Below are 24,128 nucleotides of genomic sequence, written 5' to 3' on the forward strand. Positions count from 1 at the left end.
GCGCACGCTCAGAGCAGACCGCTAGCAGGAGGCAGGATGTGATAGTCTAAGACCCTGGAAGCTGATGGCCAGAGGGAGGGAAAGGTAGTCACAGAGAAGAGGCAAAGCAACGGGAGGTGGAGGATCCTGGAGGTGACTGGAAGGAGAGTACGCAGTGGCGAGGGGCTGCAGAAGCGGACCCAGCGACTTCTGCGCCGACGCGGGGCGGGCGGGAGAGAGGAAGAGAGGGGAGCGCGGTGGCGCTGCGGGCTGGCCCCGCCGGGGAGGGGGCTGCCATGTCCCGTGAGCGGCCCCCGGGCACCGACATTCCCCGCAACCTGAGCTTTATTGCCGCGCTAACGGAGCGCGCCTACTACCGTAGCCAGCGGCCCAGCCTCGAGGAGGAGCCGGAGGAGGAGCCAGGCGAGGGCGGGACGCGGTTCGGGGCACGATCCCGCGCTCACGCACCTAGTCGGGGCCGCCGGGCCCGCTCAGCACCAGCCGGAGGCGGCGGGGCTCGGGCGCCCCGCAGCCGTAGCCCAGACACCCGCAAGAGAGTGCGTTTCGCCGACGCACTGGGGTTGGAGCTGGCTGCCGTGCGCCGCTTCCGTCCCGGTGAGCTGCCCAGGGTGCCCCGCCACGTGCAGATCCAACTGCAGAGGGACGCCCTCCGCCACTTCGCGCCCTGCCAGCCCCGCGCCCGCGGCCTCCAGGTAGGCGGCGGGGGCACCTCCCCTCCTGGGGACCTCCCCCTGTCGGCCGCAGCGGGCGTGTGGGAGTGGATTTGCCAAAGAGCACCCATCTCCATCCCATCCCTGGGCTTGCGCCTGCCCATCCCTTTTGGGGTACACCATTTGCGAGTGGCTCTAGGCCACCCTGGCAGCGGGGCCGCACTCTGCGGGCGTGGACGCCGGAGTCGGCCTCTGATTGGCCCAGTGCCTCGCTCTGACACCGCCCCCTCTCTCTCCCCTCTCTCCGCCCTGGACTCCCTCCTCCCGCTTCTTCTTTCCTCCAGGAGGCGCGCGCAGCCCTGGAGCCGGCCAGCGAGCCAGGCTTCGCCGCCCGCTTGCAGGCGCAGCGCATCTGCCTGGAACGCGCGGAGGCGGGCCCGATGGGCGTGGCCGGGAGCGCGCGCGTGCTGGACCTGGCCTACGAGAAGCGCGTGAGCGTGCGCTGGAGTGCGGACGGCTGGCGGAGCCAACGCGAGGCGCCCGCGGCTTACGCCGGCCCGGCCCCGCCTCCGCCGCGCGCCGACCGCTTCGCCTTCCGCCTGCCAGCGCCGCCGATTGGGGGCGCCCTGCTCTTCGCTTTGCGCTACCGTGTGACAGGTCACGAGTTCTGGGACAACAACGGCGGCCGTGACTATGCTCTACGTGGGCCCGAGCACCCGGGCAGTGGCGGAGCCCCGGAGCCCCAGGGCTGGATCCACTTTATCTGAGACGAGGCGCCTGCAGCCGACGGCTGAAAACACCAAAGGCACCCGGGGGCGGGGGGACCCGATGTGGCGGGGAGGAATAGGAGAGACCGGGATTGGCGGGGAGCGGTCCAAGGGAGTCAAGCCGAGGAGGGCGAGAATGGTGGGGAAATCAGGGGCGTGGGGGCGGGGAGGCCGGGGGAGTGGGCGGAACCAACGAAGCTCAGGGAGATCCGGGTGTTAAAAGCTGGTTGGATGTGAGTGAAAGGGACCCAGACTGTAGGAGGAAGGAGACCCGAAACGGCACGGGAGGGATTAGAAAAAAAGGAAAAGAATGAGGATGATGGTGGCTTTCCCTTCAGTGAGTGGGCACTGGGAGAAAGGGAGGAGGAGGTGGTCCATCAGGCCTAGGCAGTTGAAGAAGGTTAAGAACCTTTTGGAGACGGAGGAGGTATGATGTGAAGTAGCCCACCCAGTCGAAGTCATTTAGATTGCTGGCGCATTCCCTCTTCTTACCCACCTTTTCCACCTCAGATCCCCCTGTCCTACCCATCCTAGCTTTAACTCAGCCATAATTGCCTTGCCTAATCCCAGGAACCTGGCCACTGCTCCTTGGTCCTTGGCATTATGACCGGATTCCCTTGTTACCTCTGACAGTTCCCGGCTGCGGTGTCCGCGGACTGGCTGGGGAGTGATGACAGGTAGCCATCAGAGCTCCAGCCTCCAGGCAGCTTTAGGGATTAAAATGGAGGCCAAAGCAACTCCAGACCTGTTTTTATAGCCAAATACTGTGGTGCCTCAGGGGTTGTACACTCAGGGGCTTCCAGGAAAATGCCAACCTTACTTTTCTGGGGTGCCTTTTAATAACCTCCAAGCACTTTATGGACTGTTTGTCGAGGGACGGTGAATCAGGAGAATGACTATTCTGATTTCCTTTGTCTCCGAAAAGGAATTCCCTGACTAGCTATATAACTTTGGGCAAGTTACTTCACCTCTTTGTGCCCCAGTTTTTTCCTTGGAAAATTAGATTTAGGTTAGATGATCTTTTAAGGCTCCTTGTGTGATATTTTGTGATCTGTACATGGCAGAGTATAGATTAGAAGCCACATTTTGCAACCTAGTGCTATGATTCAGAATACATAGTACCCCAAGCATCTGGCTGGGGCCGAGGATGGGTCCTCCAGTTCTCGGCACAGATGTTCCAGAGCCCACGAAGCATCCCATAACCAACCATCAGCCCATCATCTGCTCCATTTTGCTCTTGCCCTCACAGACTTTCAGCCTCCATGCTCTGAGACAACTGTGGATAGGTACATCTCTTTTGGTGAAAATGATGCTTGAGAACCCAAAAGATTAAAGGAAACAATGTTAGGGGCTTTTGTGGGGATAAAAGATAATGGGTATGTGGAATAGAAACATTTCAAATGAAGAATCAAAACATTTCAATCAATCCACTTGGTTGTAAGAAAAACAAAACAAAACAAAACAAACAAATAAAACACCTAAGCAACTTGAATAGTAAATGACACCAGAAGATGGCAGTCTGCTCCATAACCAGAGCAAGTGCAGTGGGAAAGCTGGACTCTCATACCCACTCACATTCATGCCTTATGTCTCTCCTCCTGGTTAACCTTAAGAGGGGAGTGATTCCTCTGCTGGCTGCTGTTTTTCCTTTCTCTTACCCTATTCCTAACCTCTTTGCTTCTCTCTTTCTTTCCTTGTGTCTCTCCCTTCTCATCACTTTTTTCTTTTAACATACAGGGTATTTACCTTCATTTTGTCTATTTCCATTTGTTTCCTTCTTCATTCTTGTTCATCTCTGCTATTCCTTCTCCCTACAGAAGGGATGGAAACCCTATTTTCTTTTCTCCAAGACCATGGTTGGTCTACTTTCCTCACTCGGGCTCCTTGACAGTCTTCTAGAAGAGAGGAGGAGGAAAAGAAGCAGTTTATGATGTTACAAATGAACAAGGATCTCCCAGGTAACCAACTCCCCACACCCATTTCTGTTACTAATCTCTCAAAGAGAAATTTCTGGTTCCCCTTCTTCCTTATCACTGAGTGAAGGGGGACAGGCATGCACATGTGCCCATACATGCATTCAGAATAGAGTGTGGGGGCGGGTGCGATGGATCATGCCTGTAATCCCAGCTCTTTGGGAGGCTGAGGCAGGTGGATCATTTGAGGTCAGAAGTTCAAGACCAGCCTGGCCAACATAGTGAAACCCTGTCTCTACTAAAAATACAAAACGTAGCCAGGCATGGTGACTCATGCCTGTAGTCCCAGCTACTCGGGAGGCTGAGGCAGGAGAATCACTTTAACGGGGAGATGGAGGTTGCAGTGAGCTGAGATTGCGCCACTGTACTCCAGCCTGGGTGACAGTGAGACTCCATCCCCCCCCCCAAAAAAAAGAAGAAGAATAGAGTATGGGGCTTGTTACCATGCCCCTCCTGTCCACAACCTTAGTCTTTGAGAAAAGATGACTGAAAGAGAGGAACCCTCCAAGTCATTCCTCAAACAAATGCCCATTTAAACATCATCCTTGTGAAGAAAACAGGAAGAATGTCATGTACCACGTGGATCACCTTCAGTTCAAAGTTGCAGCAAAGTGAAGAAAGAAACTACTGGAAGCCACCCAGCAATGCACTGTTTAGTCATCAATTAGGAACCCACGGGAGGATAATAGGGAGACTGGGTGGAGGCTCAGTTTGTAATAATCTCTTGTCTAATGTATGTGTGTCACTGCCATGTTGTATTAACAATAGTGAGGGCTCACATTTACTTAATACTTGTGTGCTAAAATCTGTTTTTTTTTCTTTCCAGAACTATGATTCGATCATAAGATCTGTTTTGTTTGCGTGCATGCCCAAAACAACCCTATGAGTAGAACATTATCATTATCTATGTTTTAGAGGTGAGGAAACGGGATCAGAGAAGCTCAGTGATTTGTTCAAGATCGCACAGCTAGTAAATGGCGGAAGTAGGATTGTGAACCCAGGGAATCTCCAAAGCCTCTGTGTAACCATGATGTTATATTTTTTTCCTCTTTAAAAACAAAATTAAAAACCTTGCTATAATCTCTTATTATGAAAAGACCATAGTTTCTGATTGTGCTCTGCCTTCCCATCCTGCCAATCTTCTGGACTGGCTTGGAGAAGACAGGGGGCCCCCAAGCTTCATCTGTGACTCAAAGGAGTTTGCTGCTGTCTCCTGTGTCAGTGTCCCATCTATGCAGGATCAGCACAGGACCCCCCTCACCTGCCTACTTACACTCTAGCCTTTCCATACATTGGAATTGTCTCCTGGCCCTAGCCAGCACTCCACACCTGTTGGTGTGCCGCCTCCCTCCCTCTTCCCCCACTGGCCTTGAACAGATAAATCCCCTACTGTTGCCACTAGGTTGGGTCCATGACTAAGACACCTGCTAGAGGGTCTGTGCTTGGGCCTTTTCTAGGAATCCTGATGTTACTGGGTAAGTGCCAACTCTGTGGAGATATGCTAATGATAATCCTGTTCCCTAAACTCTTTCTCTCTGAGAAGTACCCTGGCTCACTCCCCCCAATCTCAGCTTTATACATTTTGGTCTTGATTATTCCCATATTGAGCTGCCCCAAGGCTTGGGTAAGCTGTTAGTTTCCCCACTGCCTCAGGGCTGGGTCTGGCTGAGCTACTTTCTTATGCACACAAATAATGGGTGTCTCCTTGGAACCTGACTTACATAACTATCAGTGCTACCAAACCTTGTAAAATAGGGAAGAAACTAATATTTCTTGAGTGGCTCTCAGGAGAGATTCCCTTCCCTGATGCCTTTGGTGTGCACTCCTTTCCCAGGACTTCAGCACTGAGATTTTCCCAACCCCCTGGCTTTTCCTCACTTTGGGTTGAGCTGATTCAGCACTACCACAACCCCCACCATCTGCAAATCAACCAAGTTTAGTCAGTATGCCCTTTCCGTCTTGCACTGCTCTTCCAAAACTTCCATCTGTGTTTCTCATACCCCTAGTAAGCAAAGCTGAGTGTGCTGGGAGAGAGCTGCATCCACTGCTTTCTCCCAGCCAGGTGCAGTCTAATCTGACACGGGGAACACTAGAAGTTTAGCGGAATCTTCAGCCACCCTATTAATGTGTTACACATAGGCATTGTGGTGGAAACTCCTCTGACGGCTCATGACTATATGAACAGGAGCAATTTGGAATATAACATGTCAGCTGTGGACTGGGAAGTGCTGTAAGAGAAAACACTACTAGGGTCATAGGCTTGGGTCCTTGAGGCAATCCAGCTCTGTTGCCCATTCCTCTCATCCAGATCGCAGCTATCTTCCTACACCTACCTGTCCCATAGCTTCCATCCTGTTTTGTTTGTTTTTCTTTGTGAATGTAGAAAAACATTTCATTGTGAGCCCTAGCTCCTCGGTTTTCCATCTAACACCTACACTCCCTTGTTTCTAACTGCTGTTTTTCTGGAGCCTGTTGGGATCTTTACAGTTTGCAGGTCATAGAATTAGACCTGACAAGGCTTCTCTTCAGACATCATTGGCTCCAGGCTCCTTTACAGAAGAGAACACAGGTCCAGAGGTGAGAAACGACTCTAGCAGGGTCATAGAATTTGTTAGTGCAGCTCAAGATGGGACTTAAACTCAGGTCTCCTGATCGCATCTGATTCCCAGGCTAAGAAACAGGTCTCTGCTGGGTGTGGGGGTTCATACTTGTAATCTCAACACTTTGGGAGGCTGAGGCAGGAGCGTTGCTTGAGCCCAGGAGTTTGAGACTTAGCGACATAGTGGGACCCTGTCTCTACAAAAACTTAAAAAATTGGCCGGGCGCGGTGGCTCAAGCCTGTAATCCCAGCACTTTGGGAGGCCGAGACGGGCGGATCACGAGGTCAGGAGATCGAGACCATCCTGGCTAATACGCTGAAACCCCGTCTCTACTAAAAATACAAAAACTAGCCGGGCGAGGTGGCGGGCGCCTGTAGTCCCAGCTACTTGGGAGGCTGAGGCAGGAGAATGGCGGAAACCCAGGAGGCGGAGCTTGCAGTGAGCTGAGATCTGGCCACTGCACTCCAGTCCGGGCGACAGAGCGAGACTCCGCCTCAAAAAAAAAAAAAAAAAAAAAACTTAAAAAATTAGCTAGGCATGGTGGCACACGTCTGTAGTCCCAGCTACTCGGGAAGCTGAGACAGGAGGATCATTTGAGCCCAAGAGTTGGAAGTTACTGAGCTATGATTGCACCACTACACTCCAGCCTGGTGACAGTGAGACCCTCAAAAAATATATATAAAATAAAATAAAAATAAGAAAAGAAAGAGGTCTCTACACAAACCCGTGATTTTTCATGGCAAGGGATAACATAAATGTTTCATTTTCTGCTATTAGTTTCCATTCCTTTCCCCATCCAGGCGAAAAAGAGAAACAAAAGACAATGACAGTATTCTCTGTGTCCCCAGCTTTGGCACTTTTGTTGATGTTGCTAAGGAGCAGTGACCTTGCTAAAAAGACTGAATAATCCATCCACTGAATAGCTAACCTGGGGAGGAAATGAAAATTTCCTATGTGAATCTCCTCAAATCCATTGTTGTCACCAGGCCCTCCCAGAGCCTCCCCAGTTCCTTCACAGTGCAACCCTGTGCACTTGGCCCTCAACCCAATAGTATTGTGCCTCACTTTGCCTTCCATGGGCAACTGCCCTCCCTTCTGGACATAAAACCTCGTATTTTAAATAAAGTTGAAATATGAAAAGAAAGTATGTCATAAGATATTCAGAAGTATTGTGTGTTTGGGGCTAAGGGCAGCAAGAGACTCAGAAGCAAGATTCCCTCCTTGACTCAGTTTCTTGGTCACCTTGTTTCTTTGTGTGTGTGTGTCCAGGAAAATTTAGTAAGTTTGCTTATAATTATTATAAAGTTGAACCACTGAAACATTTTGACTTGCATTAATGCTTTACTTCCCCACCCACATTTATATTAAAAATTCACACACAAATGAAAATTGAAAAACTGACAGCACCTGACTTCTGTCTCCTGTTCTTCTGCTCACAGTCATATACTTAGGTACCTTTTGACCCCATGGGGGAAAAAAAAATCTAACATTCAGAACTGCCATAACAGGAAGCAGAGACTTTTTTTTTTTTTTTTTTTTTTGAGAATGAAGTTTCCCTGATCATAACGGATTCTTTTTTTTTTTCAAGCTCCACCTCCCGGGTTTACGCCATTCTCCTGCCTCAGCCTCCCGAGTAGCTGGGACTACAGGTGCCCGCCACCTCGCCCGGCTAGTTTTTTCATAATGGATTCTTAAGTACATTCTTCACGCATGCAGCATGCTAGCTGGATGTCTTTTGACATAGGTATTACACGTTTGGCATGGACAACCCACAGGTTGGTGTCTTCAAAAGGCCAACCAGATAGGCTTTGCTTGCCTCCTGCAAAGCACCACTAAGCTGCACTCTGGAACTGCAGATCTCTTTTAAAGTCCTGAGCAATTTCTCACACCAGATGCTGGAAGGGAAGTTTGCAAATCAGTTCAGTAGATGTCTGATAATGTCTAATTTCAGGGAGTACCACAGTACCAGGCCTGTAATAACGAGGTTTCTTCACCCTCCAGTAGATGGCGCACCCTTGTGAGCAGTTTTTGTGGGGAGTAGGGGGGAGTGCATGTGTGTTGTTTTTTGGGTTTTTTTCCTGAGACAGTCTTGCTGTCGCCCAGGCTGGAGTGCAGTGCGCGATCTCGGCTTACTGCAACCTGAGCCTCCCCAGGTTCAAGCGATTCTCCCTGCCTCAGCCCCCGAGTATCTGGGACTACAGGCACGCACCGCCACACCCGGCTTTTTTTTTTTTTTTTTTTTTTAGTAGACACGGGGCTTCACTATGTTGGACAGACTGGTCTTGAACTCCTGACCTCCGCCTGCGTCGGCCTCCCAGAGTGCTAGGATTACAGGAGTGAGCCACTGTGGCTGGCCAATTTTTGTTGTTGTTGCTTGTTTGTTTGTTTGTTTGAGATGGCGTCTTGCTCTGTCTCCCAGGCTGGAGTGCAGTGGCGCCATCTCCGCTCACTGCAACCTAGGCCTCCGGGGTTCCAGCGATTCTCCTGCCTCAGCCTCCAGAGTAGCTGGGATTACAGGTGCGCGCCACCACGCCAGGCTAATTTTTATATTTTTAGTGGAGACGGGGGTTTCACCATGTTGGCCAGACTGGTTCCGAACTCCTGACCTCAGATGATCCACCCGTCTCGGCCTCCCAAAGTGCTGAGATTACAGGCGTGAGCCCCTGCGCCAGGCGCCCAGTTTTTGTTTATTTATTTGTTTGTTTGTTTGTTTGAGACGGAGTCAGCTCTGTTGCCCAGGCTGGAGTGCAGTGGCACGATCTCGGCTCACCGCAAGCTCGGCCTCCCGGATTCACACCATTCTTCTGCCTCAGCCTCCGGAGTAGCTGGGACTACAGGCGCCCGCCACCACACCCAGCAAATTTTTTATATTTTTAGTAGAGACGGAGTTTCACCGTGTTAGCCAGGATGGTCTCGATCTCCTGACCTCATGATCTGCCCGCCTCGGCCTCCCAAAGTGCTGGGATTACAGGCATGAGCCACTGCTCCCGGCCGTTTTTGTATTTTTTTTTAGTAGAGTCGGGGTTCTGCCACGTTGGGCAGGCTGGTGTCGAACTGCAGGCCACACGTGATCCGCCCGCCTCGGCCTCCCGAAGTGCTGAAATTACAGGCATGAGCCACCTCGCCCGGCTAGTTTTTTCATAATGGATTCTTAAGTACATTCTTCACGCATGCAGCATGCTAGCTGGATGTCTTTTGACATAGGTATTACACGTTTGGCATGGACAACCCACAGGTTGGTGTCTTCAAAAGGCCAACCAGATAGGCTTTGCTTGCCTCCTGCAAAGCACCACTAAGCTGCACTCTGGAACTGCAGATCTCTTTTAAAGTCCTGAGCAATTTCTCACACCAGATGCTGGAAGGGAAGTTTGCAAATCAGTTCAGTAGATGTCTGATAATGTCTAATTTCAGGGAGTACCACAGTACCAGGCCTGTAATAACGAGGTTTCTTCACCCTCCAGTAGATGGCGCACCCTTGTGAGCAGTTTTTGTGGGGAGTAGGGGGGAGTGCATGTGTGTTGTTTTTTGGGTTTTTTTCCTGAGACAGTCTTGCTGTCGCCCAGGCTGGAGTGCAGTGCGCGATCTCGGCTTACTGCAACCTGAGCCTCCCCAGGTTCAAGCGATTCTCCCTGCCTCAGCCCCCGAGTATCTGGGACTACAGGCACGCACCGCCACACCCGGCTTTTTTTTTTTTTTTTTTTTTTTAGTAGACACGGGGCTTCACTATGTTGGACAGACTGGTCTTGAACTCCTGACCTCCGCCTGCGTCGGCCTCCCAGAGTGCTAGGATTACAGGAGTGAGCCACTGTGGCTGGCCAATTTTTGTTGTTGTTGCTTGTTTGTTTGTTTGTTTGTTTGAGATGGCGTCTTGCTCTGTCTCCCAGGCTGGAGTGCAGTGGCGCCATCTCCGCTCACTGCAACCTAGGCCTCCGGGGTTCCAGCGATTCTCCTGCCTCAGCCTCCAGAGTAGCTGGGATTACAGGTGCGCGCCACCACGCCAGGCTAATTTTTATATTTTTAGTGGAGACGGGGGTTTCACCATGTTGGCCAGACTGGTTCCGAACTCCTGACCTCAGATGATCCACCCGTCTCGGCCTCCCAAAGTGCTGAGATTACAGGCGTGAGCCCCTGCGCCAGGCGCCCAGTTTTTGTTTATTTATTTGTTTGTTTGTTTGAGACGGAGTCAGCTCTGTTGCCCAGGCTGGAGTGCAGTGGCACGATCTCGGCTCACCGCAAGCTCGGCCTCCCGGATTCACACCATTCTTCTGCCTCAGCCTCCGGAGTAGCTGGGACTACAGGCGCCCGCCACCACACCCAGCAAATTTTTTATATTTTTAGTAGAGACGGAGTTTCACCGTGTTAGCCAGGATGGTCTCGATCTCCTGACCTCATGATCTGCCCGCCTCGGCCTCCCAAAGTGCTGAGATTACAGGCGTGAGCCCCTGCGCCAGGCGCCCAGTTTTTGTTTATTTATTTGTTTGTTTGTTTGAGACGGAGTCAGCTCTGTTGCCCAGGCTGGAGTGCAGTGGCACGATCTCGGCTCACCGCAAGCTCGGCCTCCCGGATTCACACCATTCTTCTGCCTCAGCCTCCGGAGTAGCTGGGACTACAGGCGCCCGCCACCACACCCAGCAAATTTTTTATATTTTTAGTAGAGACGGAGTTTCACCGTGTTAGCCAGGATGGTCTCGATCTCCTGACCTCATGATCTGCCCGCCTCGGCCTCCCAAAGTGCTGGGATTACAGGCATGAGCCACTGCTCCCGGCCGTTTTTGTATTTTTTTTTAGTAGAGTCGGGGTTCTGCCACGTTGGGCAGGCTGGTGTCGAACTGCAGGCCACACGTGATCCGCCCGCCTCGGCCTCCCGAAGTGCTGAAATTACAGGCATGAGCCACCTCGCCCGGCTAGAGCAGCTTTTGTAGCCAGTTGCTTCCTGGGTGCTTTACCTCCAGTCAGTTTGTGAGCAGTCTGCTTTGTGTGAGACTGTGAGAGAGACCTCCTTACTTACTCCCCTTCTTCAGCTAGAGCTCAGGGAGCTAGAGATGGCCCTGGTTAGAGAGCTACCTTATTTCCTAAAAGTCCTGTTCTTCTACTGGAGTGCCCTCTGGCTATGCAAACGCCCAGAGGAAAGATTTTTGGAGGACTCAGGCAGGCCTGATGTAAGACACTCCCAACGGGATCCTATCATCATTTGGGTAGTGGGAAATTTACCAAGGCCCAGCTCTTCTCTGGAACCCAGTACCAACTGCTTTAACCAACAGTTAAAGGGAAGAGCTTGGGGAAAGCCCTGCGTTTCTCCTTGGGTGGGGGAATCCTTCCTTAAGGAGGCCATCTGAATTACATTCTGCTGCCGCTTTTTTTTTTTTTTTTTTAAGACAGAGTCTTAGTCTGTTGCTAGGCCAGAGTGCAGTGATGCAATCTCGGCTCACTGCAACCTCCGTCTCCTGGGTTCAAGCAATTCTCCTGCCTCAGCCTCCGGAGTAGCTGGGACTACAGGCGTGGACTACAGGCATGCACCACCACGCCCAGCTAATTTTTGTATTTTTAGTAGAGACGTGCTTTCACCATGTTGGCCAGGATGGTCTCTATCTCTTGACCTCGTGATCCGCCCCCCTCGGCCTCCCAAAGTGCTGGGATTACAGGCCTGAGTCACCGCACCCGGCCTACATTCTACTTCTCAAGTGCTGGATGGAAGAGCAAAGCACTTACCAAATGCAACCCCCTAAGGCGGAGGAGGACAAATATGGAAAAGAAAAGCAAGGCTGTCTGCCTAATTCAGAATGGAGTGATACATTATACAAGGAAGGAGTCCTTGAAAAAAATTAAGTTCTAACAGGATTGACTTCTACATCACTTGAATAATGAAAGAATCCAATTACCCTCAAAGTAATTAGAATGTTCCTACTAGGGAAGCCCTACCCTGAGAATAACAGATGCCTCCTCATTACATCATAATGGCCAAGTTGTGATGTCGGCACAGAGCACTTACTCTTCAGTAAGTGTTGTCAGTGAAACAAGATATGCTGAAGAGCAGAATCAGCATGCGGAGCAGACACCCCAGGAGAGGTAAGTGGGTTCACTCCATGGCTTATTGTCCAGGGTCTCTGTGGCCCCAACCTCATTGCAGACTTCTCACATTTTTGGTTAGGTGTGTCTGAACTCTTTTCTCCACTAACCTTCAATGCAGCTTTTGCTATCCCAAGTCTATCCGAAATCCTCAATCATTGCAGCTCGTACTAATCAGCCCTCCAGCTCTGATATGTCTTAGGAGACAGAGCCCAGGGTACTGGAGTATGATTTCCCCAAATGGCCCAGAAACTCCCCATATCCATTTGGTTAGTCCCAGGGGTAGATCCAGGTTTTTGGGTGCCTGAAATGTGTAACTTTTGGGGCCCCCTTTAAGAAAAATAAATACAAGATTAGGGGGAAAACGTGAATATTTGTTTTAGAATGAGAAAAGCTGTCAACGAATAATTTTTTTAAAAGCTGTCAAAAATTGTCTACCTCACAAACCTATATATTGGTCTACAATTTTTTTAAGCTGCCTGCTCTTTGATAGCCTTTTCATATGATAAATATGTTTTCCTAAAGAGAAAAGTAATTCAGCCTTCCAGAAAGATTGATATTTCAAAAATCCCCCACTTCTTTTTTTTTTTTTTTTTGAGCCAGGGTCTCAGTGTGTCACCCAGGCTGGAGTGCAGTGACGAAGTCACAGCTCACTACAGCCTCAACCTCCTGGGCCCAAGTGAGTCTCCCACCTCAGCCTCCCAAGTAGCTGGGACCGCAGGCATGTGCTACCACGGCTTTTTTTTTTTTTTTGATACTGAGTCTCGCACCATCGCCCAGGCTGTAGTGCAGTGGTGCAATCTTGTCTCACTGCAAGCTCCGCCTCCTGGGTTCACGCCATTCTCCTGCCTCAGCCTCCTGAGTAGCTGGGACTACAGGTGCCCACCACCACGCCCAGCTAATTTTTTTTTTTTTTTTTTTTTTTTTTTTTTTTTTGAGGCGGAGTCTCGCTCTGTCGCCCGGACTGGAGTGCAGTGGCCGGATCTCAGCTCACTGCAAGCTCCGCCTCCGGGTTTTACGCCATTCTCCTGCCTCAGCCTCCCGAGTAGCTGGGACTACAGGCGCCCGCCACCTCGCCGGCTAGTTTTTTTTTTTTTTTGTATTTTTAGTAGAGACGGGGTTTCACTGTGTTAGCCAGGATGGTCTCGATCTCCTGACCTCGTGATCCGCCCGTCTCGGCCTCCCAAAGTGCTGGGATTACAGGCTTGAGCCACCGCGCCCGGCCACGCCCAGCTAATTTTTTGTATTTTTAGTAGAGATGGGGTTTCACCATGTTAGCCAGGATGGTCTCGATATCCTGACCTCGTGATCAGGAGCTCAGGAGGCCTGGGCCTCCCAAAGTGCTGGGATTACAGGCATGAGCCACCGCGACCGGCCTTTTTTTTTTTTTTTTTTTTTGAGAGAGCGAGAGAGACAATCTCGCTGTGCTCGCTGTGTTGCCCAGGGTGATCCTCCTGCCTTAGTCTCCCAAGTGCTGGGATTACAGACATGAGCCACGTACCAGGCCACATTTTAAAAATTCTTGATAATTTACAAACATTTTATCTTCACACCTTATAAGTGATAATGTCATAACTTTTTAGGATTTTTGTCAAACTTGTAGTGTTTCAAATTTGTAATAACTAATGCCATATACTATTCGAATTGGTGACATTATTTCTGGAAGCTATGCATATTAGTTTACTAGGGCTGCCATAGCAAAATAGCACAGATTGGGTGACTTGAAAAACAAATTTATTTTCTCAGTTCTGAAAGCCAGATGCTCAAGATCAAGGTGTTGGGGAAGTTGCTTTGTTCTGAGGTCTCTCCTTGGCTTCTAAATGGCTATATTCTCCCTGTGCCTTCACACGCTCTTTGCTCTGTGTACACAACTGTGTCCAAATTTCCTCTCATAAGGACACCAGTAATACTGTATAAGAATCCACCCTATTCACCTCACTTCTTATTTTATTTTGAGATGGGGTCTCACTCTGTCACTCAGACTAGAGAACAGTAGTGTGATCATGTTTCACTGAAGCCTCAGTCTCCTGGGCTCTAGCAATCCTCCCACCTCAGTCTCCCAAGTAGCTGGGACTACACACACACATCATCACACTGGGCTAATTTTTTATTTTCTGTAGAGACAGGGGACGGGGTCTCGCTGTGTTGCTCAGGCTGGTCTCAAACTCCTGGGCTCAAGTGATCCTCCCGCCTTGGCCTCCCATAGTGCTGGGATTACAGGTGTGAGCCACTGCACCCGGATCCTAAAGACCTTATTTTAACACAGTTACCTCTTTAAAGATCTTATCTCCAAACACGGTTACATTCTGAAATACTAGGGGTTAAGACTTTAACATGAATTTTTGGGGGGATGTAGTTCAGTTCATAACATTATAACTACATGGGGATAATTTATTCACAGAAGTAACTGCAAATCACTTAAGTATACCTACTAAACCCACACTAAATGTATTGCCACCCGGCACAGTGGCTCATGCCTGTAATCCCAACACTTTAGGAAGCCAAGGTGAGCAGATTGCTTGAGCTCAGGAGTTTGAGACCAATCTGGGCAACAAAAAAATACAAAAAATTAGCCAGCTGTGGCGGTGTGCCTGTAGTCCTGGCTACTTGGAAAGCTGAAGTGGGAGGATCACGTGAGCCTGGGGAGGTCAAGGCTGCAGTGTGCCATGGTTGAACCAATGCATTCGGCCTGGCGGACAGAGCGAGACACTGACTCAAAAAAAAAAAAAAAATGTATTCCCAACTCCCATTGCCAATCCCAAAATGTCCATGGTTTTTCCATTGCCACCTGACAAAAGGAGACATGTGATAGAAGTGAAATCATAAATGAAAAAGACCTCAATCTTTTTTTTTTTTGCCTTTAAAATTTTTTTTATTTCAATAGGTTTTAGGGAACAGGTGGTGTTTGGTTACATGAATAAGTTCTTTAGTAGTGATTTCTGAGATTCTTGTGCACCCATCACCTGAGCAGTGTCCACTGCAACCAATGTGTAGTCTTTTATCCCTCACTCCCCTCCCACTCTTCCCCCCCACTCCCCAGTCCCAAAATTCCATTGTATCATTCTTACACCTTTATGTACTCAAATAACTTCTAGGCTTAATTGTTTGTTAAACAATCCAACAGTAAAGATATACATCTCACCAGAAATATCTCAAAGGAATAATTTTGTTACTATCTTTAAAAGTGTGAAAGCAACTAGAGGAGGAAAAACTACAGTAAACTTTAGCTCATTTAAGTTTGAGGTTAGTCAAGAAATGTGAAATTATTAATATGCTGGGTTTTTCTACTGACTTCTACATCCATATTGCAGAATAAAAATTAAGATTCAAAAATTTCTCTTTTTTTAAATTTTTCTTTAAGTTCTGGGTTACATGTGCAGAACATCCAGGTCTGTTACATAGGTATACATGGGCCATGGTGGTTTGCTGCCCCCATCAACCTGTCATCTAGGAGACCTCAATCTTAACCAATTACCATTTAAATATATTTTGTCAAACTTTACAAAAGCCTACAATTGCGTTAGCACATTGCTGGGGCTCCTCCCATGCCTTGGGTGAGTCTGTGCAGGGAAGGACTCTGAAACTTTAGATTCCTTAGCTATAGAATAGGGGTGTCCAATTTTTTTGCTTCCCTGGGGCCACATTGGAAGAAGAATTGTCTTGTACCTCACATAAAATACACTAACACTAATGATAGCTGATGAACAACAATAACAACAACAAAATCACACAAAAAATCTCAAAATGTTTTAAGAAAGTATATGAATTTGTATTGGGCCACATTCAAAGCTGAGCTGTCCTGGGCCACATGTTGAACAAGCTTGGTATAGAGTAAAATATGGCTCTGGTCAGCTCTGCTAATGTCTCACTCATGCGAAGGGAAAGAAGGCTTTCACTAGAGATGGAGCATTAACATCTCTACAGTGAGGATGACATGAGTCCCCATTCTTTAGCAGTGATCCCTGGAAGAGTTGGGGGAGGTTATTGTCTTTCTAAAGGTGGGACTCTTGTCAGCCTGGACGTCTCCCTTCCCTTCACTTCCCCAGCCCAGTCCATTCCATCCAAAGTTATAGGGAGAAGCCCACATAGAAGGAGGAGGCTTCAGCCTACATTCTAGAACTGAGGCAGGAGAGTTTCTTTTCCCTTCCTTGGATTCCCCTTATTCCTAAATCTGTCTTTGATTCTGTCCCCCACTCCTGATTCTTGGCAGTGTCTTTCTGAGACAAGAAAGGTAACTGGGCCATTCACCTTTTGTAATTCCAAGTCCATGATTAGTGACATCCAGAGTGACTCATTGAACACTCCAGGGTCAGGTGTTTGGTTCCCACTGACAGTTCTTACCTAGCTTTCTAGTCAAACACGCATGAATTCCTCTCAGTCAATGCAGTCTCATTAATTGTTTGGATTATAAGGGAATGACCTCTCCACAGGTAACAGAATTGCTGCTGCTGCCTAAAATGTTTCACTTTTCCCTTCATTATGTACAAACCAATAAGGCATTGCGGATAATCATGATTTATGAAAGGTTTGTATATGTCACCAGCCTTCCTTCAAACCCTAAAGGATCAAAAGTGTCTAACCTTAAATCTGATTTCTATGTCTTTCCATTGTTTACCCCATGATGTTTTTTGCCAGATATCAGTTTGAAGGATGTGGGACTGGCTATTAGGTTGAGATTGTTACTAAGTGAAATGAGGGAGGAGAGGAGGCAGGGGCAAATACAGGGACAGCAACAGAAAATAGAGCTCAATTCTGCAGGAGAGATATGATGCCTGGCCACCTTAAAATAGCTCTGTACCTTAGAATGCAGCAATGAAGAATACATTATGATGGCTTCTTGGAGGTATGTCAGGAGCGGGAGTGGTGAGGTCTGGGAATACAGCACAAAGTCTGAAAATGTTTTATATTATATATACAGTGTTACATTACCTAACTAGGCAAGAAGAGACTTTTTCAAAGACCAACATGAGAACAGAAGAGTCACTTCAGAAAAGATTGTTTCCAAGTTTTAGGCATGTTTACTAGAGAAGAGTTGTAATCAGAAATCTTACTGAGGATTGTAGACTCGGGTCTATAGACCAAAAGCAAGCAGCCCTTTAGAAAGCTTCAGTCGGGCGTGGTGGCTCATGCCTGTAATCTCAGCATTTTGGGAGGCAGTGGGGGTTCAGTATGTGCTCAGCAGTTACCTCAAATTTGCTCACAAGTTACATTAAAGCAGAATCACATAAAAGTTTGGGTTAAGAGTACATTTGGTTATAGATTATAGAGGCAACATCCTTAACCCCGTTAGACATCATCTTATGTGCAGGAAAAGGCAAGGACTAGGATCATTTATCTTTTATTATTATTATTATGAATTTTTAGAGACAGGGTGTCACTCTGTTGCCTAGGCTGCAGTGCAATGGTGCAATCATAGCTCACTACAGCCTACAACTCCTAGGCTCAAATGATCCTCCTGCTTCAGCCTCCTGAGTAGCTGGGACTACAAGTGCATGCCACCAAGTCCAGCTAATTTTTAAATTTTTCTGCAGAGACAGGGACTCGCTATGTTGCCCTCGCTGGTCTTGGATCCTGGCCTCAAGCAATCCTCCCTCTTTGACCTTCCAAAGCATTGGGATTAGGTTTGTGAGCCACCGCTCCCAGCCCATTTATCTTTTAAGGAACATAGTGACTCAGGCAAGAGACATGGTTGACTGTGTGCCCTATCCTGTTTTGTCTTCAAAGGGTCTTCCCAGAGACTTCAGAGTCAGAGGCTTTGTGAAATTATGTTGCCAAGCAGAATTGAGCAAATCTGGCTTCTTACATTTGTTACTTTGTCTCACAGAAGATGGGGAATCCTAAAATACAATTTTTGGCCTATAACTTCATACTGTGTGGGATACTGCTTTGGTGAAGTCCGTTTTATTGTCATCCCTTTCTTTTTGTAAGTTAAAAAAAAATTTTTTTTGAGGCAAGGTCTCACTATGTTGCCCAGACTGGCCTCGAACTCTTGGAATCAAGTCATTCTCCCACCTCAGTCTTCATCCCCTTCTAGCTAGTGAAAAACAAATACTATGCAGAACTCCGGGTCCTCTTTTCTAGGGCAAGGAGGGGATCCTGAGGGTCTGGTAGGTCCCAATGAGGTGACTGACTGCTCCAGCACTTCATCTTTGGGAACATCGGTCTGGTGCCAGTTTGACCCGGGGAACGGCCTAAGTCGCCCGCAGGCTCCTAAGGTCCTCGTCTTTCCGGGTGGCAAGACATCTGATCCATCTCGAGAACAAGTTCCCGGTTGCTTTAGGCGCTTTGTTACTGCTGACGCTGCTGGTGGCGGTTGGGCTCTTGGCTGGGAAAGGCGCAGCTCGTGTGTATGGCTCGGGAGGAGGCACTGAAAAGGTCTTCCTGGAGGGCTTCCTTCAGAAGGAAACAAATTGGGAGTTGTTGGCGGTCCAGACAGTTCGGCAAAGTGTACTGTCCCTCCTTGGGGAATTTCGGAAGGATCCTGGCCGGGTGTACTCCAAAGGTCCAGCGCCCATAGGTCGAGGGTAGGGGGAGGTACCATGCACCGCAGCTTGGCCCCAGGGGACATCTTCTCTGCCCCACGCATCCAATAGATGACCCCAGCTGAGGCCCACGCAGCCAATAGTCGACTTCAGCCGAGACCCACGCAGCCAATGGCCAGCCCAGTGCACTTCGCCCGTGCCCGCCCGCCTGCGCCCACCAATCACGACTCGGGCCACCTTGGCACCGCCTCTGGACGCCCACCCCACCCATCCGCCCCGCCTCCAACTTGCTCGAGCAGGGCTGGGTAGACCGGCGCGCTCCCGGGGCGGTGCGGGGGGGCAGTCCCGGTTTCGGCCATCGCTCGGGTGGGCTCGGAGCGGCCGCACCGGGCAGCAACCCCACTCCCACTCGGAGGCCCCCTGCCCTCTCCCCCACTTCCCCCCGGCCCATGGTGCGAGGCTGGGAGCCGCCGCCCGGGCTGGACCGCGGTGAGTGATCCCCAGCCCCTTGGACTTCCCCTCCCAGCTCGTGTACGGTCTCCCACCTCTGGAGTCCCATCCCCGCGCTGGTGGGGGGAGAATTCTAGGTTCGAAGTGGCTCGGTTCTCTCTTTTTTCTCCTCTGGACTTTTCGGTTCCCTGTTGTAACTAGGGGAGGGTAAGTGTCTGTGTAGGGGAGGGCAAGAAGGTTGGGTTGGGGCGCCCTTGGCGAGAGTAGGATTGAGATTCGCCTGCCTCATGGGGCTCATCGTCCCAAGAACAACAACTTTTTGTTCCCTGACCCAGTTCGGAGCCTTCTGGACTGCCTGTGAAATGGAGGATAGGAGAAACATTTCCTTCCCAGGCCACCTCCCCCCCCCCCCCCGCCCCCGCCACACAAACCCCCAACCCCCATGGCTACCTCCTGGCGACCTCAACACACGTGCAGAACCTGGCCTTGCTTCTGGGGGATCAGCGGCCTTTGGGAATGAAAGGTTTAGAAGAAACTGCCCCTCTGACTCCCGTACCCAGCCATACTCAGAAAACCAACCAGGAAACTGAGAACCCGAGTCCTCTGGGGTTCCTAGTGTTGCGTCCTATTCTGAGACTCCTAAACTGAAAGAAGACTCAAGCTGAGACCTGTTTGGTAATGTGGGCCCAGATCAGGATAATTTTTTTTTTTTTTTTGTCATGTGAACCTCCTTCCCATCATACACTTGAAGCCCTTTTATATTACATGATTAGGTTAGATGGTTGTAATTGAAAAAACCAGATTAGGAATTTTAAAGATAATGCATACATATCTTAAACATTATAATTAAAAGTATGTCCATTTCACCAATCTTTTGATGTAGTGGTGAGACTGTTCTTGTGTCTAAGACTGCTGTTCAGAGTTCCCAATTCTCTTCCCAGTATTAACTACACAGGGAGTCTCAAACCTGGCTGTACCCTGAGAACTTTTAAAAACTGTGGACGCCTGGACCCCAGTACAGACTATTGAATCTGAATGGGGAGGAGAGTGGCCTGGTTTTTAAGCTTCCCAGGTAATTCTAGAGTGCAGTCTGAGATGAGAGCCACTCAGGCACTTTCATCATCTTTGATTTCCCGTTTTGCTTTATTTAAAGTGAAGTAAGAATTCAGACGCTTTTAAGTGCAGAGTACTTTTGAGATTAAGTCCCACCCCTCAATCTTTTACAGTTGTCTTGCTCACTCCCAACTCAACAGTTTTTAAAATGCATACTCTTCTTTGCGTTATGTCTCTCCAAAACATTTGACTTAGTTTTCATAGGAACAATTTTTAAAAAAACAGTATTCCTGAAGGAACAGTTTTCAATGCAGTGATTTTTCATAGGTTTACATGAGGTTTAATTACATTATTATACAGACACTGAAAAAGTATGGACATAAGCAGGTTTGTAATCACACAAAACTGGCCCCAGCACACAGGACAACTGAATGAAGCAGATGATTTTGGCGCACTAGTAGTAGCCTACTGGCCTTTAGTTTCCAGGGCACCATGGTATTGGTCATGTAATCCAGTGGGTCAGTTAAGCCAGGCTCCTGGCCCAGGTGAGCATCCTTCCCTTCCACTCTTTCCAACTAATATCACAAATACCTTGTCCCTTCTAAATGCACTTGAATTCCTGAGTATTACATCAACTCTTTACATTCATTCACATCAAACTGTTCATCGTTAAGTGATTACCACTATTGCCTTTGTTAAGTTGGAAGGACATGAGGCAGTAATCCTTAACCTGGCTTCTTGGCAGTCACTAAAGCCCCTGAGTTTATTGTGTAAGTGTGAATGTTTATTTCGGGAAGGTTAGTCATAACTTTCTGAGGGTCTGTAACTGTTGTCTGATTCTCAGAGGTTCATGAACTAAAAAGTTAAGAAGATATAAGCTGAATATCACTATACATCTTTAAGGCCCTTAAAACTGTATCCCCAAACACATTTCAGAAGTACTTCAGATTGCCTCTAAATAAAGATTTAGGGAACTCTGCAGGATCATATCTCATCTCCCACTTTATTTATTTATTTTTATTTTTTATTTTTTGAGACAGAGTCTCACTCTGTCCCCTAGGCTGGAGTACAGTGGTGTGATCATGGCTCACTGCAACCTCTGCCTCCCAGGTTCAAGCGATTCTCCTGCCTCAGCTTTCCCAGTAGCTGGGACCACATGCGCATGCCACCATGCCTGGCTAATTTTTGTATTTTTAATAGAGACGGGTTTCACCATGTTGACCAGGCTGGTCTCGAACTCCTGACCTCAAGTGATCCTCCTGCCTTGGCCTCCCAAAGTGCTGGGATTATAGTTGTGAGCCACTATACCCAGCCTCGCCTCCCATTTTAACTGTCTCCTACTTTAACGATAAGCCTAGGTTCAAACCTAAAGTTCTAGAGTCCTCTTTTTCCTAGGACTGTGTAAACACAGAAACTGGAAGTTTAAGACAATCCATTCTTGTCTGCCATCTGTCCAGGGATATGGAAAGCCCAAGGGAAAGAAGGGTGTTATATTGACTCAGAGAGAGAGTGAGAATTTTTGTTTTTTTTTTTTTTTTTGAGACGGAGTCTCACTGTCGCCAGGCTGGAGTGCAGTGACACAATCTTGGCTCACTGCAACCTCTGCCTCCTGAGTTTAAGTGATCCTCCTGCTTCAGCCTCCTGAGTAGCTGGTACTACAGGCACATGCCAACACACCCAGCTAATTTTTGTATTTTTAGTAGAGACGGGGTTTCACCATTTTGGCCAGGATCATGATCTGCCGGCCTCAGCCAGCCTCTTGACCTCATGATCTGCCGGCCTCAGCCTCCCAAAGTGCTAGGATTATAGACATGAGTCACCATGCCCGGCTGAGAATTTGTTTTTATTTTTTAAATTTATATATTTATTTGTAGAGACAAGGTCTTGCTATGTTGCCCAGGCTGGTCTTGAATTCCTGAGCTCAAGTGATCCTCCTGCCTCCCAAAGTGCTGGGAATACAGGCATGAGCCACTGCAACCTGGCCATGACTCCATATATTTTTATTAGTGATTTTTAAGTAGCAGTGGGACACATCTGGCATATTTAATAAGGATACAAATTTAGAAGTTGTTCAGAATAGATACTCACCACCACCACCACTACCTCCCCTGTGCTAGGACTCCTCACTTCAGCTTTTGATTCCCTTCTTTTTCTACTTAATCCAAAATGGACACACAAGAATTTTATTATGATTTTGATTACTATAGGGTCTGCCCTACTTGTTATAATTCTCATGAGCCATTCTGGTTATAGTTTTCTCTTAGTTCAAAGCCAGATTCTTCCAGGGAAGTACCAGCTATACAGCTGTGCCTTGATTTAAGCCACCATTCTGTTTCAGGAAGTGTTCCATAACTGGTGTTTTGTGTAAGTGAAAACGGGATGCATATAGTACACCAAATATGTTGTTTTCAGTACTGTATGTTACACTGAAATATCAAGCTGATGCCAAGAATGTGAAGGACATCAAGCCACATAAGTGAAAGTAACATGCTTCCTTACAACTGTTAATACTTATAAATGTGCCTGCCTTATATTCTCATCTGGCAGTATTCATCCTCACACTGGACTGCTTTGTTCCTCATGCTTTATTTTCCTTATCTCTAAAGTGTTATTGTATCTTTATATAATAGGACACAAATGAGGTTAAGTAGATGTCAAGCGTTACCATCATAAAGTATTCTCCAACTTGGATTTGGTGGTGTTCCCAGTGGGCCACAGTTTCTAAATACTAGTTTAGCACCTGGCCATGCAAGCAGTGCCTCCCAGGCCATTTCAGCTGTGTCCTGGATGAACCTGGAAGGGCAAAGGTGGCACTATCACATAGGCAACTGACATACCAATCACAAAGGATCCAAATTATGGATGCAATTCTAAAGCAGTGGTTTTCATACATTTTTTTAAGCAATAAATACATTCTGAAATTGTATTTAAACCCCAAAATATAAAAAGCATAGAATCATAGATACACTGGTTTCCTCATCACTAGCTAGAATTAGGGCTCTGCAAAAATAGATTGAAAACAGTGATTTTTAAATGATTCAGTCTTTGTCCCAGTTACCCCATTGTCTAGGAGGAGCATTACTTTACATCAAAATCACCTCCATGAAGTTAAAAGTCATGATAAAAGCTGCTATTTACTGAGCCCTTACTTTGTTCTAGTTACAATGTCAAGTGCACTTTTTCATTTAGTAATAAACTTGCTGGGTAGGTGCTTTTTTGCTTTTCTCTTTTTTTTTGAGACAGGGCTTCTCTCTGTCACCCAGCTGGTGCAGTGCACAATCTTGGCTCACTGCAACCTCCGCCTCCCAGGCTCAAGCAATCCTCCCACCTCAGCCTCCCGAGTAGCTAGGACTACAGTTGAGCCACCATGCCCAGCTAATATTTTGTATTATTATTATTATTTGTAGAGACAGTTTCACCATGTTGCCCAGGCTGGTCTCAAACTCCTGGGCTCAAACCATCTGCCCACCTTGGCCTCCCAAGGTGGTGGTATTACAGGCGTGAGCCACTGCACTTGGCCCAAGGTGCTTTTTTTTCTGATGAGAAACTAAGGCTTAGAGGAGTTAAATAACTGCCCAAGGACAAGCAACATTCTAGAAAGTGTAGTTGCATCAATTCTCACCCTGGACATCCATCCCCTAACAGTTGCTCTATGCCCTGCCTATGCATAACACCTAGCATATAGTACTATTACGTACTCTCTGCACTGTCTTCACTTTGTTACATAGGAGGAAACCAGGCTCATGAAAGTTAAGTTGCCTGAGATCACATAGTTGATAAGTGGCAGAACCAGGATTTAAACTCAGAGGCTGGCCTTATCGAAGAATTCATATTTCTACCCGTCATGCCATGCTGCCTCCATTGACCCTCTTTTTTTTTTTTTTTTTTTTGAGACGGAGTCTCGCTCTGTTGCCCAGGCTGGAGTGCAGTGGCCAGTTCTCAGCTCACTGCAAGCTCCACTTCCCGGGTGCACGCCATTCTCCTGCCTCAGCCTCCAGAGCAGCTGGGACTACAGGCGCCCGCCACCTCGCCCGGCTAGTTTTTTTTGTATTTTTTTTTTTAGTAGCAATGGGGTTTCACCCGGTTA

At 48.1% G+C, this 24,128-nt stretch overlaps 2 protein-coding genes and 1 long non-coding RNA gene across 9 annotated transcripts in view; 2 read left to right on the plus strand and 1 right to left on the minus strand.

The window, feature by feature from the left end:
• Positions 1-4,477, plus strand: PPP1R3E (protein phosphatase 1 regulatory subunit 3E). 5 transcript variants are annotated; one of them, XR_004431740.1, is made up of 4 exons: positions 1-692; positions 995-2,094; positions 3,235-3,375; positions 3,944-4,477. XR_004431740.1 is itself a non-coding variant. In XM_033188559.1 (3 exons), the coding sequence occupies exons 1-2, from the start codon at positions 276-278 to the stop codon at positions 1,415-1,417; spliced, it is 840 nt and encodes a 279-aa protein (XP_033044450.1). In that variant the 5' UTR covers positions 1-275; the 3' UTR covers positions 1,418-1,455; positions 2,667-4,477. The 5 variants fall into 5 exon arrangements, 2 of the variants coding, with proteins under 2 accessions (XP_033044450.1, XP_033044451.1); XR_004431742.1 differs by having other exon boundaries at positions 4,306-4,477; XR_004431741.1 differs by lacking the exon at positions 3,944-4,477 and adding an exon at positions 2,667-2,703 and having other exon boundaries at positions 995-1,455; positions 3,235-3,303.
• The window catches only part of HOMEZ (homeobox and leucine zipper encoding), a 27,401-nt gene continuing 6,602 nt past the window's right edge, over positions 3,330-24,128 (plus strand). The window contains exons 1-2 of one of the 3 annotated variants that reach the window (XM_033188556.1): positions 3,330-3,375; positions 11,899-12,056. In XM_033188556.1, coding sequence (XP_033044447.1) covers positions 12,011-12,056 — 46 coding nt within the window. In that variant the 5' untranslated portion in view covers positions 3,330-3,375; positions 11,899-12,010. The other 2 variants (XM_033188557.1, XM_033188558.1) reach the window with 2 other exon arrangements.
• LOC117069973 lies at positions 9,129-11,865 on the minus strand. Its single transcript, XR_004431744.1, has 3 exons — positions 10,748-11,865; positions 9,912-10,118; positions 9,129-9,589 (listed from the first exon to the last, which is right to left on the minus strand). It is a non-coding gene; the product is annotated as an uncharacterized LOC117069973 (long non-coding RNA).

The sequence above is a fragment of the Trachypithecus francoisi genome, unplaced genomic scaffold (assembly GCF_009764315.1).
Source record: "Trachypithecus francoisi isolate TF-2019V2 unplaced genomic scaffold, Tfra_2.0 Lachesis_group3, whole genome shotgun sequence".
NCBI classification, from domain to species: Eukaryota; Metazoa; Chordata; class Mammalia; order Primates; family Cercopithecidae; genus Trachypithecus; species Trachypithecus francoisi.

What these genes read in the sequence shown, in the direction of transcription:
- PPP1R3E (XM_033188559.1), top strand. Translation starts at nt 276, where the DNA reads ATGTCCCGTGAGCGGCCCCCGGGCACCGACATTCCCCGCAACCTGAGC. An exon ending in CCCGCGCCCGCGGCCTCCAG is followed by an intron (nt 693 to 994) that starts GTAGGCGGCGGG and finishes TCTTTCCTCCAG; the next exon opens with GAGGCGCGCGCAGCCCTGGA.